The 18,969-nt window shown below is 41.2% G+C and overlaps 1 protein-coding gene across 3 annotated transcripts in view; it reads left to right on the top strand.

Annotated features, from left to right (window-relative positions):
- The window catches only part of KCNIP4 (potassium voltage-gated channel interacting protein 4), a 212,259-nt gene that overhangs the window by 104,642 nt on the left and 88,648 nt on the right, over window positions 1-18,969 (top strand). For all 3 annotated transcript variants that reach the window (XM_090035697.1, XM_090035696.1, XM_090035695.1), the window contains one exon: window positions 15,949-16,073. In XM_090035697.1, coding sequence (XP_089891823.1) covers window positions 15,949-16,073 — 125 coding nt within the window. The remainder of the gene's footprint in view (window positions 1-15,948; window positions 16,074-18,969) is intronic.

Genomic DNA, 18,969 nt, shown 5'->3' with positions numbered 1-18,969 from the left:
GTAGGGTTAAAACTAGCCTTATGTGTTAATGTGTTGACAATCCAGGGATTAAGAGCTCCAGGAATTGCCTAAATTAATGTGTAACAAGGCCCTATCAGAGTATATGGCTAAGTACTAAGGGTGTGCCAAATGGGCTGTATTCAATTCGGATTCAGATTCAGCCCAAATTGGGGACAGTGATTTGATTTGTGGATTCGGATCACTGTCCTGATTTGATTTGACCGAATCTGAAGATTAGATTCCAATTCGGAGAATCAATGATTCGGCCATAGATACAGCTTTAAAATGTTTCTTGTGCTTACCCTGAGGTACCAGGTGTGGCTTATGAATGCTGTGATGGTGGGGTGGATGGGGCATCCCACAGGAGCACAGAGGGCCCCCCCACCATGTGCTTGCTGGCAAACCTGAAAGTGGACCAGAAGTACTTCCAATCCACTTCTGGGTCCACTGCTAAGTGTGTGGGGGATTCCCCATGCCCCCCCCATCTTGGTGTTAGGCCATGGGCAGACCCCACATGCATCCCCCCAAACCCAGGAGGCACCAGTCACTGAGTCAGGGGGATGGGGTGGAGCCCAGTGGACCCAGAAGTGGACTGGAAGTGCTTCTGGTCCTCTTCCAGGTCCACTGCTGAGCACACTGGGGTCCTGTGGGATGCTTCATCCGCCCCAGCGTCTCAACATTCACAAACCACTTGGTACCTTGAGGTATGTATAAAAAATATTTAGAGCTATGTCTGAATCATCAAATCTTTCCAAGTCTCTCTGAAATGATTCAGAGGGTTCTGATTCAATTTGGAGAGATTAAAGGGTCTCCTGATTCAATTCAAATGCAGAGATTCAGCTGCCGAATTGGGCTGAATCGCTGCGGAATCAAATCAGCAACCGAAACTGTGCAGCCCTACTAAGTACCTTAAGTATGGGGTTAAGCATCTGATGAATGAGGATGGACTTAATATATGCTTAAGTGTTTTGGTAGAAGTGGGGCCAAATTGACTGATGAGGTACAGAAATGAATAGTGCTCCCAGTGTAGTACTATGGGACTATACATTTAGGTTTACACGTGTGAATATATGTCTGAATTTTTTGAAGACATAATTTATAATCCAGCTTTGGCCAGGTTTCTCTCTAAATTACATTTTAAGAATAGGTGAGTTTAGTTTTTTAGTTTTAGTATGTTTTCTCATTTAACTGAAGAGTGTTCAAAATATAGCACATGTGGTAAATAGTTTCTAAAAACATTGTTTGTTATACAAACTTCTTAAAATATGCATTACAGTTGTAATAACATTTTACATAATACATTAACGGCTAACTGGGTGTTTCTTTCTCTTTTATAGATAGTATAATATGTATCCTGACCTTTTCTGTACAAAAACAAATTAAATTCTTAAAGACCTTAGGCTCTAGAGTCTAGAGAATCAATAAGGAAGGTTTTAACTTTTCATTAATGCCATTAAATTTATGAGCCTTTTGTAAAAAAGAATATATGGATGTTCAGACAGTTTCACTGCATATTTGATAGGAGATGTTCTGCCTCAGACACTAATTTGCACCCCTGTAGGCAATATGAGTTAAAAATCCTGTACATTAAATATAATACTAGAAAAATAGCATTCATGAAATGCACAGTGCTTCAGTTAGTGTAACTGGTTCTAAACCTGACTCTGGCATTATTTCCTGTACTAGTCAATTCTAAGGAAAACAAAGGGACATTGTACATGATAGTTGTATTAAATAACATTTCTTAGAATTATAGAAAAGCAGAGCTGGAAGGGACCTCTGGAGATCATTTAATCAAACCCCCTCCCAGGTGATCATCCCTATACAAACCACCTTTGTCTAACCTATTACTAAAACTACACAGTCAACCTTGACACACAATCACAAGGCATAACATGCTATCATGCCACAGGTAGTATAGGGGGACAATAGCTGCTAGTATCATGCTGCTGTGAGGATTAAAATATTCTCAGGAGTTCTAAGAAAAAGACCCATGCACCCCACAACAGGCAAAATCCCCCAGAGTCTGTACCAAATCCAACCATAGGGTAAAATTCCTTCCTGACTGCAAATATGGCAATTATTCCAGCCTTGCCCAGAGGGGCAACACTCTCTGGCAAAGAACTTCCAGGTTTGCGTCACAGCAGGAACACTGGCACATACTAATCAAAATTCCTGCTCTTAGCTGCAGCCAGCACCCAATGATTCGGGGTGGGGGAGAGCCCTGGCATCTATAGCAACAGGAGGTGAAAAAAATTATTTCCCAGCCCCATGTGGTAACCAGCATGTCCAAAAGAATAGGAACAACTCATAGTATAGCATTGACATAGCTACTCCTAAATCATCCCTGACCAATGCTCATCCACCTTCTTCTTGAAGACCTCCCATGATTGACATTCCACAACTTCCCTAGGAGTCTATTCCACTGCCTCACTGTCTTAACAGTGAAGAAGTCTTTCCTCATATCCAATCTAAACCTATTTTGTTGTAACTTCAAGCCATTGATCTGCTCTCTGAAGGAAGAGAGAAAAGGTGTTTTCCTCTTTATGGGATCCCTTCAGATATTTGATGTATCTATCTGTTATGTTCTCTCCCCTTTTCTGCAAGATGAACTTGCCTATTTCCTTCAACCTCACCTCATGCAGCTTGCCTTCCATGCCCTTTATCATTTTACCACCTCACTAACTTCCCTATGTTCTTTTTAAAATGTGGAGCCAAAAACTGCACACACAACTCTAGGTGATGCCTAACCAGTGCCAAGAGCAAAGGAACAGTTATGTCTTGTGTCTCGCATGTAATACTTGTACTGATGCAGCCAAAAACCTGATTCACCCTTTGTGCAGCTCACAATGCAGACTCACTCTGAGTCTGTGATCCATCAAGACCCCCAGATCCTCCCCTATAGTGCTGCCAGCCAGTGAGGTGTGAACCATATTGGATTTAAGTTTTTGATTGTTTTTCCAAGTGTAGTACCTTGCATCTGTCAGGATTGAATTTCATCCTGTTGGCTGCAGCCCAGCTTTCCAGTCTGACAAGATCCTGTGAATTGTTTTGGTCTTCCAAAGTGTTTGAAATTCTTCCCATGTTTGTATCATCTGCAGATTTTCTCAGAATACTATTTCAACATCCAAATGATTAATAATCACTTGAACAGAACTGGGCCCAAGACAGACCCGGTGGGACTCCATTGGAAACATCCTGGCATTCCAACATTGCTCCATGTATAATTAACCTTTTCTTGTAGCTATTGAGCCAGTTGTATATCCACCTCACAGTAGTTTTATCTAGCCCACTTTTCTCTAATTTGTTTACAAGAAGGTCATGTGGGAGTTTATCAAAAGCTTTGCTGAAGTTCAGATTCACTGTAGTAACCGCATTTACTTCATCCCTCCAAGTAGTTACCTTGTCAAGAAGGAAAGCAAGTTTGTTTGTCATGATTTGTTCTTAGTAAATCCATCTGGCTGTTTGTGATCACATCTCCTCATCCAGATGCCTACAAATTGACTTCCTTGTGATTTTGCTCCAGTAACTTCCTAGGTATTGAGGTGAGGGCAACTAGTGTATAGTTTCCTGGGTCTTCCTTGTTGCAGAGGGCCACTGTGCTGTCCCTTTTCTAGTTCTCTGGTACACTGCCCATCTCCTACTACTTTGTAAATATTATTTCCAAGGCTCTGAGATCCTTTTAATGTAGCTGTATGACTTCTATGTTGGCCTGGGTATCTTATGTAATCTTACGATTCTGTATTATGGACAGTAACAATAACACTTTATGTCACTTCAGCCACACTGTATCCTTTCCAACAGTTTAAATATTATTGTAGACTTGTTCTTCCTTTTCCTCTACTTATTTTCCTTATGTCTGCTTTCCTATTACTCATTCTTGTATACAATCTAAAATTTGCCATGTGCCCCCAAGTGTACATGTGAGAAACCCTGACACATAGCTATCTGCATTATGCTGTTACCTAGTGTTTGTCTGGAATCCTAAAAGTGCAACTGAAATTTTTGAAAAATTTGGAAGATAAATCCAGATGCAGACAATTTCAGTTTCCCTCTGTTTCTTATCCTACTAATTACTGTATTAATTCATTTATCTTGAGTAAAAACTTGTTCTCTCTCTAAGCAGCCAAACAGTTCACAAGTGGCTCTTGCAGTCCTCTGAACATGGAGTGTTCATTTCAAGAGGAAGTCTGTAACTGCCTAAAGACCACAGAAACAGACTCAGAGTCGTAGGGATCTAAGACGCTAGTAACTTTTCAACAATTGTTCTTTCTTGCCTCAGGCAGTTTTAGGCTAAGCACTGAAACTGACATGTAGTTATCATATTTCAGCAGTAGATCATTAGTGGTAATAAGAACCATTTTTAAAGTTAGGCCCGCAAGAGTACTGTATTAGTATATGCAGCATTGTAAATTTATACCCATGCATATGCTTATTTTCCTTCATAAAGAAAGTTTCTTGGTCAAAGAACAAAAGTTAAGTATTCGGGTCTAAATCCTCAGAGGTGGTCTTTGTATTGCTCCAGTCCTCAGCCAGCTGTGTGTCAATTCCATCCTTTGAAATATGCATTTTAAAGCTTTTGTCAGCAACTAAAAGAATGGCTGAGAAACTTTATATAAAATGAATAGTATGATTTTCACATGGTCCCGTGACTTGTGATAAAATTATGAGAGAGTTAGCTGCACTGAGATTAGGGTGTGAAGTGAATTTTCTGATAGAACTTCATGAAGCACGCCTGCAAGAAAACATAGGAGCACTACAGAAAGTAATGCATCTCCCCCGCCTTACTCAGTACTAGACAAACACCTTAGAATGGGACTATGGGACTTGTGCCTGAAAACTTGCAACAAAATTTGTTCCACCTACTCAGTCTAATGAAAGATATTAGATCTACCCAAAGAACCTTGCCTGCTTATGGAACTTCCTGTATGTGAAAATTCCACCTTTCTTGGGGATGATGGTTAAACACGTGTTTCTTGGGGATGATGGTTAAAATATGGGAACCTCTTTGTAATGCACACTAGATCAGCTCTTTGATTCAGTCTTTGATTCAGTCACATTATAAAATGTCACTGAAAGAATACAAAGGTCTGTTTCTGTGGAACTGTGATTCTTCCAGTGGATATTCCAACAATCAGGCCTTTCATGACCAAACTGACAGTGATTACAATGCAAGTAGATAATCCCCTGAAAGTCTGTTTTTATTGACTTCCTATATGCAAATCAATGTAAAACAGATGTGATATTAAAATATGTATTGCCTGAGCTGTGATCCCGCATGACGAGTCCCAGCAATTTTATAAGATTCTTTATAAAGACTTGAAACTTGGGGTTTATAATGGAAATATCTATAGAGTCCTAAATACTGAACAGAGGTACAAAATATTTCCCCTGTAATAAGAATGGAGAGATTTAATGCAACTTAATAATTCTTTCCACACTAAACTTTTTTTTGTTATGCAATTTATTTTTTTCCAATTTTAATTTTCAGAAACCAGGATTACAATGTTTCATAACTGCATATAGTGGCATATGTAAATAAGTTATTAAAGTAAAATAGATGTTTATTCACATTCATACAAACAGGAAAAAAAGTGGACTGAGACACCTTTACTGTGCAAAGGCTGTACATGTATAGAATACAAGTAGGAAATGCAGAACAAAGAACAAGCTTACCATGATGATGTAACATGTTTATGAGAATCAATATTTTATGGCCCATACAATAATTGACCATTCACTAATAATTGTAATTTATAAAGATAATTTACCTTTCCACTTATAACTGCAACTCTTAAAATACTTTATATTAAATTTTAGAAAGATAAAAAGCCAACAAAAACCAGGCTATTCATTTACCAACCATATTGAATTATTCTACAACCCATTTTCCTGTGCTTAGTTTGCATCTTGAGACCAAAATTAGGAATTTATAAAAACAGCAGAAAATTAACTATATCATGAGAGACAAAGATCATAGTGCAAGCTAAACTGTACGAAGAACAAGGGAGAACAGAGTGGCATTCTGGGACCTTTCCTTTCTGAGAGGCTGGATCTCTCAAGTGTGTATTGCACACACTTAAAAAGTACTCTAGAAAACTGACATAAAGGATTATTTAGAATGACCTATGTAAGCAGATACCTCTCTTTTTAGTTTACCCTTGTGTACCGATTCAAGTAGGCCAAATTTAGATACTCTGTGGAAGGAAAAAAAAGATCAGTCACATTAAATTGACTCTACCTCTTTCCAGAGAGCAGCTTTGCAGTGCTCAGGAGTTTCCCTATTTATTTTGTAGGCAAATTTAGATAGCAGGTGGGTATCTAAAAAGCTTATTATTGCAAATAATCTGTAGTCAAATATTACAGTAAGGAAGGAAACTGGCTTGCACAGAATAAGGACTGGCTTGGGCCTCCTCCCCTCCCCCCCCCCAAAAAAAAACACACTTAACCAGCCATAATTCTTATCTTTACTGAGAGTCCAGAAAATGCCACAGGTTTACAATTTTATTTTTAAGCAATTTGGCTATGGATAAGCCATGGCAAATTATTTTCCTTATAAGTCTAATAGTTAAAACCCAAGTGCAGAAGCCTGAACTTTTCTCTTCTCTTCTTGCTTCTTGCTTCTCACAACTATTGTCTGCAGTTTGAGAAATCACTTAGGCACCAAGTCTTTTGTGCCACATGTCTAAGTTTAAAATTCCACCTCTATGGAGCTCATTGCAGCATTAGTCTCTTATTCTTTTTTGCTCCCTCTGTAACCTGGGAATATTTATCTTACTATTTGACCCCAGTACTTTTTCCTGCCAAGGCAGGGGTTGGACTTGATCATCTGCTCAGGTCCCTTCTGACCCTACCAACTATGAAACTATATAAACAAGCTAAGACAAGCAATTTATAATCTGAGCTTCTTGGAAGGGTCATAGTAACTAGACCATAAACTCTTTGGCCACATCCAGATGAGTGCAGCCATGCAGCATGTGGTGTTGCAGACCCATCTGCACTACCACATACTGCACATTAGGGCTCCATGAAGCTTTGGTTGCTGATTCAATTCGGCATAGATTCAGAGGCCGAATCTCCGAATCGAATCAGGAGATCCTTTAAACTGCTCCAAATTGAAATCGGAACCCTCTGAATCAACTCAGAGAGACTCGATGATTTAGTCATAGACACAGCTTTAAAATGTTTTTTCTACATACCTCAAGGTACCAGGCAGCTTGTGAATGCTGAGATCCTGGGGTAGATGGAGTGTCCCACGGGAACATGGTGCCGGGTCCCCAGCATGCTCCCTGGAGGACCCAGAAGTGAACCAGAAGTATTTATAGTCCACTTCCAGGTCCGCTGCCGAGCACGCAGGGGGCCCATCCTCGCTCCTGTGGGACCCTCGATCCACTCTACCATCACAGCATTCATGAGATGCACCTGGTACCTCAAGCTATGTGGAAAAAACATGTAATGCTGTGTCTATGGCCAAATCACTGATTCTCTGAATCAGCATCAAATTTTCATATTCAGTTGAATCAAATTGGGACAGTGATCTGAATCAATTAATTGTCCCCAATTCTGAATCGAATACAGCCAGTTTCACAAACCCCTACTTCACATTCAGGCATTTCCTGCACTGCTAAGTTGCAGCACGTGGTTTGATTTTGTTTTGTTTTTAATCCCTGGAGAAAAACCCAAGCAGAAAAAGAAATGCAGGATGGTACACATGAGGACAGTGCACACCACCCAAAACTAGAGCCCGACCAGCTAAAGGTGCACTCCAGCTGCCAGCCAAGCTCCAAGCTGCAGGAACAACATAGCTGCAGATTCCCCAGCCCCCAGGACCCCAGGTAAGGCTACTGGGGCCAGCAACTGTCCTGGCCCCAGCCCCCCTGCTCCACCCCGGGGTAACTTGCCACATGCCATAGGGTACATGGCATGGGCATTCCCTGGGGACAGCTAGCAGCAGCACAAGGTGTCCTGCTGCTTCTCGTTCCTGGGGAATGAAATGTCTGTGCTGGTCTGGATGCAGCCTTTGAGTCTGGGCGTTTATCATTCTATGTATTTTACCCATGTGGCATAAAGAAAGTCAAATGCTGCAAATATTGATAATTAACATCAAGTAACATTATATCCAGCTTGGCTGGAGTCAGGAAGTTCCATAGTTTTAATGGGATACTGTCTTCTTACGTAATTTACAGATGGAAGATAGATATAGATTAGCTAGCAAGTTTATATGCAGGCATAAGATAAGTTTCCTAGTCTTTGAAAGCTCACTCACCCATCACTTAAAGTTAGCATAAATAAGTGTTGAGTGGAAAATGTCAATCTATATTAAGGAAAAAAAATTACGTACAAGAAAAGAGTGAGGAAGAAGTTAGTTTTGTCACTATCACTGAAGTGTAACCAGTGTTCTGAACATCAGGTCTGACTGCACTATAGCTCAGAGCCAGATCCTGAATTCATGTTGACTTCAATAGGATTGTGATTTGTTTGGGTTTTTTTGCTTGTGTTCAGGAAGAACATAAAAGACTTCAGAAATTACATCAGTGCAAGCCATGTTATAGCAAATACTTTATTAATTGAGACAAGGGATAGCAGGAATTTAACTCTTATGTTTCATTGTTCTCTGCAGACAAGATACCACTGATCTGAATCACTGACATCCTATTTAAATTAAAATTAAAATTTCTAGGAAAACCTTTGGCACACATGATCATAGTGGCCCCACAATACTAGAACACAATTAGTGGTCCCACAATTTTGGAATACAATTACCCGCCTTTCTGATTTTTCCCCAGATATCCTAATTACTCACCTACTTTAAACTGTGAAGTGGTAGAAGAGGAAAAGGCATTCTTTATTTACACCTATGAAATCTAAGTGACTTTCTTGGTAATTATCACATCATGTAGCAGATAGAAATGACAGGTGAAACCTAACAGAAAAGAGTGCAACAACTAATTTGCTTAAAATGGAACAGATTGCACCTGTCCTCATCTCCGATATGGAGATGCTTTGCCAAGACAGAATAGCTTCTAAAATGCAATAGTACACGCTGGGTGTGTCTACACATGAAATTAGTGTGACATAATAAACACCAGCACAATTTACACTGGAGTTAATTGCTTCTGAGTGCAGCGTTTACTTGTGTACCTGGGACCACAGCATGTTGAGCAAGGGTAGTGCAGCCCCAGCTGGCAGGGGGCCCAGGATCAACCTGCCAGCCCAGAGCTGCTCTGCCTCAACTCAACATGCTGCAGAGAGGCTGGTTGGGGCACAAGGGTGCTAACCAGCAGGCATCCCCCAGTGTAGCACCCATGTGCCCCAGGCAGCCCCAGTCATAGTCTACACATGCATTATGACTGTGTAAATGACTCTGCTATAGGATAATGCTTGTGTTGGGTGGTACTAACCTATGGCAGAGTTAATTAGTTTACTCTGGCTCAAAAGCTCCACTTTAGACAGTGATGCTTTACTGAGGATCTAATTAGGCAATTCTACAGTGGGCATGTCTATATGAAACTCTGTGCAGGCGCCCAATACTACTGCGCTGTAGTGTCATGTGACAAAAACTGATGTGATGCTACTGCACAGTAGTATTCAGCTACTGTGTAGTAGCATGACAAAAAGTGTTTGCTGGCACTACTGTGCATTAACTTGGCTTACTGCATATTTATTTAGTACTTATTTATACAAGTACTACACCACACCAGGGGAATGAGTTAGACCTAGAATTCTCAAGACAGCGCACTCAAAGCACCTGGGTGACTTTAACTTCCCAGACATCTGATGGGAGAAACAGGCAGCCCGGTCTGCCTGTTCACGAAAGTTTCTACCTCCTTACAGGACCTTCACCTATCACAGGAGGTACGTGGTCCCACTAGGGGAAATGCCTTACTAGACCTGGTACTGGCTACAGGGGACAACTTGGTGGGGGATCTGCAGGTGCAAGGTAACCTAGGGGATGGTGACCATGTATTGATAGGGTTCACTATCTGGAGAAAGGTGTGGAAGATAACTAGTAGGGCGGAAGTGCTAGACTTCAGTAATGCCAACTTCAACAAGCTCAGGAGATTAGTTAGGGAGGGACTGACTGGTAAAAGCCTTGGAGAGATGAGAGTCCAGGAAGGGTGGACATTTCTCAAGGGACTAATCTTGCAGGCACAGAAAAGGACTGTCCCAGTACACATAAAAGGCGGCAAAAGGAAAAGAAACCCTCTTGGTGGAGCAGGGAAATCCAGGAGAGCCTGGAGGGGGAAAAAAGAGGCCTACAGGCTGTGTAAGCAGGCAGCTGCCACCAAGGAGGAGTATACTTGCTTGGCTCGAGCTTGCAGGGAAACAGTGAGGAGAGCCAAAGCAGAGATAGAGCTTAGGCTGGCAGCAGAAGTTTAGGATAGCAAGAAGTCATTCTTTAAGTACACAGGAAGCAAAAACAAGGTGCAGGGTAACTTAGGGCCCCTTCAGGATGAACTAGGGCAACTGGTAACAGATAGGATGGCCAAAGCAGAGCTTCTAAATTTCTTTGCATCCATGTTCCTGGAACATGAACACAAATATGCATCCCATTGGGACCTTAGGTAAGCCCAATATAGATACCAACCCACCAGCTGTTCATGCTGACCTAGTAAAGGGGCACCTGGAGGAGTTGAATGTATTTAGGTCAATAGGTCCTGATGATCTTCACGCTAGGGTACTTAGGGAATTAGCTGGAGTCATAGTGGAGTCACTGGCCCAACTGTTTGAGTATGAGTGGTGCTTGGGACAGGTCTTGGAGGATTGGAAAAGGGCCAATGTGGTCCCTATTTTCAAGAAGGGGAGAAAGGAGGAACCAGGAAACTATAGACTGGTTAGTCTCGCCTCTATCCTTGGCAAGACCTTTGAGAAAATTGTTAATGATCACATTTGTGGTGGACCAGTGGGTAATATGATGCTAAGGGGCAATAAGTATGGGTTTATAGCAGGCAGCTCCTTTTAGGTTTGATTTTATGACCAGGTCACAAAATGCTTAGATGAAGGAATAGAGGTAGATATTATTTACTTAGATTTTATAAAGGGCTTTGACACAGTGTCGCACCCAATTCTTATAAATAAACTAAACAGTTGCAATGTAGATTATTACACAGTCCAGTGGGTAGAAAATTGACTTATGGGACGTACCCAGGGAGTGGTGGTGGACAGGTCGGTTTCTACCTGGAAAAATGTGGGCAGCAGAGTCCCCCAAGGCTCTGTCCTGGGACCAGTACTATTCAATATCTTCATTAGTGACTTGGACAAGGGAGTAGAAAGCACCCTGTCCAAGTTTACTGACGACACCAAACTATGGGGGGAGGTACACAAACTAGATGGCAGGGAGTGAATCCAGGCTGATTTGGACAGGCTAGGAAGGTGGGCGAAACAGACTAGGATGCAGTTTAACAAGGGTAAGTGTCATGTGTTGCACCTGGGGAGGAAGAATCATCAACACTCCTACAGCCTGGGAGGCACCACTCTAAGTAGCACAACGACGGAAAGGGATCTTGGAGTTGTAGTCAACTCCAAAATGAACATGAGTCACGGGTGTGATGGGGTAATAAGATAACCACACCCTTTCTTGTGTAAGTAGGTGCATCACAAACGGGTCTAGGGACATGATACTTCCCCTCTAAGTAGCATTGGTGAGGCCGCAGCTGGAGTACTGCATCCAGTTTTGGACACCGCACTTCGGGAGTGATGTGGATGGCCTGGAGAGGGTTCGGAGGGGGCCATTCATTTGGTTAGAGGCCTACAGAAAAAAGCCTACATGGACCGATTGGGAGACCTGAACCTCTTCAGCCTCCACAAGACGAGGCTGAGAGGTGATCTCATGGCCGCCTACAAATTCATCACAGGGTGTAGCAAGAAATAGGGGATACAGTGTTTATCAGGGTACTTGCTGGGGTAACTAGAAATAATAGCCACATGCTGGTAGAGAGCAAATTCAGATTGGACATCAGGAAAAAATTCTTTACAGTGAGGGTTGCTAAAATGTGGAATAAGCTTCCAAGGGAGGTAGTGCTTTCCCCTTCCCTGGAGGTGTTTAAAAGGAGATTGGACAGATACCTGGCTGGGGTCATCTGACCCCAGCACTCATTCCTGTCCAGGGCAGGGGGTCGGACTTGATGATCTAATAGGTTCTTTCCAACCCTAACATCTATGAAACTATGAAATGCACAATAACAACTGCTCAGTAGCATCTCATGTAGATGTGGCCAGTAAACATCTTGTTTAGATGCCCCCGCTGATCTAAATAGAGGCCTCTCAGAATCAAAAGAATTGTTGCATACTGGAAAGAAGAATCACTTTAATATTTCTAATGTCTACTGGAACGCAAATCGCATTACATCTTTGATCTGGATTTAGCCTTCTATATACCTTCTACATAAATCTTACCCCCAAGCTGTCAACAAATGAGTTCTCTGATAGAGCATCTCTTGCTAACTAGCTCTTGGAGGCAGAAGTTCAGGAAGTGACACCAAAAGCAGCATGAGTCATATATATAAAAAAGAAACATTGAGCACTAAATCAAATAATTAGAAATAAATTCTTATGCAGTGAAGGTAGCTATTTTTCTGTTTGTGAGTCTGTCTTGAAAGTACTCTTCTTTCTGTGAATTCATTCTTTACCTGTAAGCAATTCCTAAAGTGTTTAGGCAACCTCTTCTTTGTATTTTTCATAGGTGAATAACTTTTATATTAAGCTGTTCATTATTTGAGGTTATCTCCTTGGCAGGCTGCCACAAATTAGACCTGCACCCTCCCCAAGTGCTACTCCAGGTCCTTCCACTTATGGATCTGCTGTTGTGCTTTCTGCTCCTGCCACTGTTACATGATGTTTTTCTCCAATTAGTGACTGGAACTCTTAAAAGAGAAGAATAATCAACTTAAGTGCACACAATTATTCTCATTCCCACTGCATTTGTGCAAAAAAACCCCTCCCATGCTGGAATCAATGGTAGTGAAAAAGGAAAGAAACCTTTCCATAGGACAACTTAATAAGTTAAGTTAATGATGAGCTCATCCTATCCTAACAAGTCCATCCAACACCCTGCATGGAAGTGGATACACTACTGTTTTTAGATGCATCCTACTCTGAGCAGTATAGCATAACTGAGGATGCTGCTGTGGGGCCAACTAAGCTTATTGTGTATACATGATCATAAGTGCCTAGTCCACCTGGGATCTGTTTAAAAAAATCTGCAATAATGATTTGTATCTGACCGTAAGTGACTTGCCCAAACTTACAAAGAAAGATTTGCAGTGGAACAGGGAGATGATCCCTGAACTCCAGAGCATAGATTAGTACCTGAATCATTAAACTCCTTCAACCAGGTACCAAACATTTCCAGAGCTATTCACTCACACTTTTTCCTTGCATCATTTCTAATCTCCCTTTACAGCATCGAACTTCAGTTCTAGTGCCAGAGGCAACATCTCTTTGCTAAAAGATAAACCAGAAAAAAACCCAATTATGTTAAGTTATTCAGCTGAGTTGATAGTAGTTATGCTCTGCTTGTGCATATATTTAAGAAACCAGAAAGGTCCTTTTATTTTTAAGTTGCTATTGCATTCTTATTCTTTAGTTGAAATCAACCTCCTGAACCCAGATTTTTCCCTGACAGCTTGAAGTTCCTGTTACAGCAAGTGGTAAAACAAAAAAAATTGCCTGGAAGTAAGAACATCCTAAAGAGTAACACTACCTTAATAACATATTTGAAAAAAAAAAAGTTTAGTCATGGGAAATTAGATTCAGTCAGACTTGTAGTAAGACAGTTTGCGCATTAGGCCTATTAAAACAAAATGCTGTCTCTATATCTTTGCTTTATACACATCAAGAAGTTAGTCGTATGTGTTGTTTCTTGGATTAGACTGTCTCTCTCTAGCAAGGTCAACTTAAACAAGATAGTGAATTTATTAAAATTTGCCCCAGAGACCTTTATAAGTGTTGTTCTATTGTACAAATGCTTCAAAAACATGAATAAATATGTTGTATCAGGACCAGAACACAGGCATGACAGTGCTGCCTCCTAGTGGACAAATGGCCACTGCCTCAACCCGATGCTAAGTACCCTCCCCTTCACTCTCACCTGCCACACTTTGATGTCATTGTTAAATTATGAAAGAAAGGCTACTTTTTAGTCCTAGAAGCAGTCCTCATCTTTCCTTCACCAACAGATCACCTCCTGGGTCCCATTACCCCGAGTCTGGTCTGTCCATAGTAAGGTCTTCCCAGTCCATAAGTGTCTTGAGGCACCCGTTGCCTTAGGGGTTTATCACATGGCTCCAAATTACCCATTATACCATGCCCAAGCCTTACAGATGTTGCCTGTCTAATCAGTCTTCATCAGGTCCTGGGCCTGTTCAGCCTCTACTCCTCAGCTCTAACTGGGCCTTCTAGCCCAGGCCCAATGTACTGGACCTGGCTTCTAGGCATCAGCTCTGTCAATCCAGGCTCTTGGGGTCTCTACCCCTTGCCTCTTGCTCAGGGTCCCTGGCCCCAAAATTTGCTTTCATGGGTCCCTGGCCCTTGCTTCATCCCCCAAAGGCACCTGCCCCTCGTGGGCTTCAGGTCCCTGGCTCTATTGTCACTCTTCCAAAGAAATGCTAGGCTCCTTGGCCCCTGTCTTCATCCTACAAGGACTCTGGGCTAGGCTCAGTGCATTAAGCCTGACCTCTGGCAGGGCTCAGGCATAGCAAAATGACCATGATAGCCCACTGTCTTGCAGCAAGGCTTCCCCTTACCTAGTATTGTATTCTTTCACAAAGGGGCAGTACTCTGCTGTCAGTCCTTAGCCCCGTTTCCTACTGCAGTTTTCCTAGTCAGAAGCTCCTCACCTTTTTGGCTTGCAATGTGAAACTCCCTGGCTTGGCTGAGCCCCAGGCTTATATGCCACTCAAGCCTTGCCCACCTTTGGTCAGGTGCCCTATCAGCTGACCCACCTGCAGGGCTGTTTATTAACCCCAGCCTTGCCAGCTTCCTTTGCGTGGTTCACAAAAACCCTTCCATTAAGGGGCCATGGCACTTTGCTATAACAGGGTAAGAGTTCCCTGTTACAATATGTATACACAAACATACATATATGTGTATTGCTGGTACCACGTGCAACTGACAAAACTCTCAACATGCCATTTGAGGTGTGAAGACTTTTTGGTGTAATGCTTGATGGTTCAGATTTAAAACTATCAGATAAGTTAACCAAGCAGTTACCTTCTCTTCACTCCTTGTAATTTCACCGTTGACTATAAGCCTTGAAGGCCTACGCATACTTTAATACTCAGTTGTCTGGAGATCTGGTCCCCACAGTCTGCACATCTGTTATTTAGCCTTCCCATCCATAAAAAGCCAGATTTTCTTTTAAAGGGTTCATTAATCATATATGCAGCAGTAAGGCCTACTCTGAAAGTGAACCACTACCTTTCTTAGTTTTACATAATTCCCCAAATCCAAACTTTGGCATTAAGACAACCATGCATGCTCCAGCCCAAAGCTGTGATCCCTTATGCATTTATTAACTGATAAGCAAGGCATCAGTGTGATTTATTTAGGTTCTGGAAGCAATGCTATTTTGCAGAATGTTATTTTGAAGCAATGCTATTTTGAAGAACTCTGTTAATGGAGAGTTTTTCAGTTTTATAGACAAAAAACCTAGTCAGCAGGTCATGAATAACTTTACAGGGCTCATCCTTGCAGCATATTGTATGTACTTCTGTTACTTGTTTAATTTTATGTTATGGTAATATACACAAACACTAATCAGGACTAGGTCTTCAGTTGCTTTCTAGCCACAGAAGCAGACATGATCTTGTTCTGATGAGTTTACTTACTATCTTTTTCAGTTCTGCAACATCCTATTTTCTATGGAGTCTCATTTTTTTTCTATGAGGAACAGGTATTTCCATGTAAAATATTTCTCAGTTAACCTTTTTTTCCCTCTTTTTTCCACAGACACTGTAGAAGATGAAATGGAAATGGCCACCGTGCGGCATAGGCCTGAGGCTCTTGAACAGTTGGAAGCACAAAGCAAATTCACAAAGAAGGAACTTCAGATCCTCTACAGAGGTTTCAAGAACGTAAGCACTTTCTTTCAGATTTTAGCATGAGATTAAGTAATGTTCAGCTCACAGAAAATCAGTAGTAATTTGAAAATGAATGGAAAGAAAGTTGCTCATGGGTTTAAGTAGGAAGATATGATGTCTTTGTTCAAGTTAGAAAAATAAATAAACCACTCTGCTGTAAACAGGAAGGGAAGTTTAAGTGCACATAACTTTGAAGGTTCTATTCACTGCATGTATTTGTGGTTCATTACTAACATATATGCTCCAACACTATGTGCAGAAATGGTTGCTTAAAGAGAAACTTAAAAAGAAATATGATCCAAACCTCAGATCATAAAAGCATGAAAGCATTGAGGAGGTTCTGATCCAGGTTTGCATAAAACATGATGTGTGTGCATGTCTTTACAGTGAATGGAAACAAAAATCTGAATGGGAGTATCTTCAAACTGTGCAAAGTTTAGGAAAAGTTTTGGATCCAGACTTTAAAGTTTGGGGCTCCTGCAAAGTGTAACAAGCAGTCTGTTATAATGCTGATGGTGGAGAAATAAGTAGACCATAATTCTGGTATTTATTGTACCCCTAACTTTGCTGTTGATTTGCAGTTTGGTTTTGGAAAGTAATTTAACCTTTTTACCTCTCTGTAACATCCTCAGTTTAACCATCAGGATATTTATAACTACCTCAGAGAAGTAATACAAGACTTAATTAGTAGATACGTGAATCATCTGTGATCCTTAAGTGAGCTAACACACATATTCTCATTCTGATATATTATTTAGTTTAATTTATGTCACTTGGGAAGGTAAACCAAAAATAGCTACCTAAACCAGAATAAATGTATCCATGCAGGAAGGGGCATATCCAGGATTGTGGTGACAGGGGCGTGGCCATATCATGGAAGGGGGTATGGCTTCACACCCCTTACTGTGATCCTGGATCCCAGTGAGGTCAGAGAGCTCTGAACTCATTAGCTGGTCCGTTCAAGGTCTGGCCAGAGCCCCTGCTTTTACCCTGATCTGGAGCCCAGGGGGTGAACACCACTGCCGTTTACTTTCCCCCTCCCTTTGAGTAGTCAAGTGGCAGCGGTGCTCAGCCCCTGCTTTCATTCATCTGCAAAGATTAGGGAGTGAGTACCACCATGCTTATCTCCTCTTTTCCCTTGCTGATGAATTCGAGAGGTTGAGGATGAAGAAAAGAACAAGCAGCAGTGGCATTCACCCCTTGGGCTCCAAAGGTGTATAAAAGTAGGGACTCCGACCAGCCCCCAAGTTGATATGCTGGTGAGTTCATAAAGCTCACCATGCATGTAGGGCACAGCCAAAGTGAAGTGTAACTGCACTACTGCATTCTCCTAAATATACCCCTACACCCAGTTTAACTGTACTGGTATCATTATACTGGTTTCATGAATAACACCTTCCTATGTAAGCAAGCCTTAGATTATAAGTATTTTGTGTAAGGAACTTTTTAGTATTTTCCCTTTCTACAGTACCTATCACAGTGGGACTCCCTAACCTCACTTGGCCTCTAGGTACTACCATTGTATAGCTAATAATAATGAGCACAAAGCCAGAAGGATTATAAGAATTTGAGACTCCTACGTACCGCTGGACACACATGACTATTCTTGTAATAGATGTGACAACTTTAAATCGCTTTGAAATCCATGTTTGATTAATAGTAATTGGTATCCCTATTGAAATATTAAATGGCCTTTGTGCATGAAAAATTGTTACTGTGCATGAAAAGTGTATTTTTCCCACAACACTTTTACTAGATAACATTTTTTCTCTGTGTCTATCCTGGCAGCATAGTCATGACAGAAAAAAGTGATTTATCCTACATAATTATGTCCAGTTAATTACTATGTATATCTTTAGGCTGCTTGCTGCTTCAGTTAATATGAGAAAGATGTCATCTTTCTGAATCAAGTGTTTCTGTAATGTGCATGACATTTAAGAGATTGATCAATTACATGGTTTTTAATTAGACAACAACAAAAAGAAAGCCTTTAAGGATATTTTAATCAATTGGATTTTTGTATGCTTGCACATTACATTCAACAGTAAGATGATAAACTCTTTTATTATCATCACCCTTTTGGGCCCCAGAAACAATCGTTTGAGGCAAGGGAAGCAAAAGGGCAAAGGTGTGTGGGTGTGTAGACTTGAGTAGTGCTTGGGTTGCTTTAGAGTCACTCAGAGCATTGGCTCAGCTAAGGTGCTAGGGAGAGAGAAGTGGAAAATACACAAAAAGCACTGATCTAGTGCATCTGGAAAAGGTTATTTTAGCAGTGGCCAGAGCCATTAGGGCAACACTTTAAGGACAAGAGGAGAAATACAGAAAGAAATGTGAGGGGGTGAGAGAAGAGCCTTCAGACAAGCTAACAGCCATTAAAAGGATAAGCACTAGGGAGGAACCAATGCCTGTGTTCAGTAATTTAGAAATTTTAAAGCTTTAACATTATCGTTTGAAAAATAGACTTAATGGAAGTCTCAGGCCTCCCCTGGCTCAAAAGGTTGTCTCTAGCACTCTAGTTTCATAGTGTTCTTGTACCGTTGTTGATGAATTGTTGCTCAGCTACCATCACAGTGGGACCTCTCCATTTCGTATTTGGCTTCCTGTCATCCCATTTACTGTAAATTGAAATTGTGATTGCTGCAATCATTAACCTTTCAAACCAATGGCTCTGTGGCATGCCTAGTACAAGTAGCACTTCACAGTATATTGCACAGACTATCAAGCATGCACTCAGCATGTGGTCTTTTTTTCTTTTGTTCATTGATAAGTCTCTCACAGCTTTATAAATGTTCCTAAGCTATTGCACACTGCCATTTCAGAAAAATACTTAGATGACGTCACTACATAAAGGATGTTCCTGTGTAAAACCTAAATGTTAATGATCCTTTAA

This window comes from Crocodylus siamensis, chromosome 2 (assembly GCF_052110815.1).
Source record: "Crocodylus siamensis isolate JL-2025a chromosome 2, ASM5211081v1, whole genome shotgun sequence".
Classification (NCBI taxonomy): domain Eukaryota; kingdom Metazoa; phylum Chordata; order Crocodylia; family Crocodylidae; genus Crocodylus; species Crocodylus siamensis.
The sequence above is the reverse complement of the archived record's forward strand: the minus strand, read 5'-3'. Positions and strand labels throughout refer to the sequence as shown.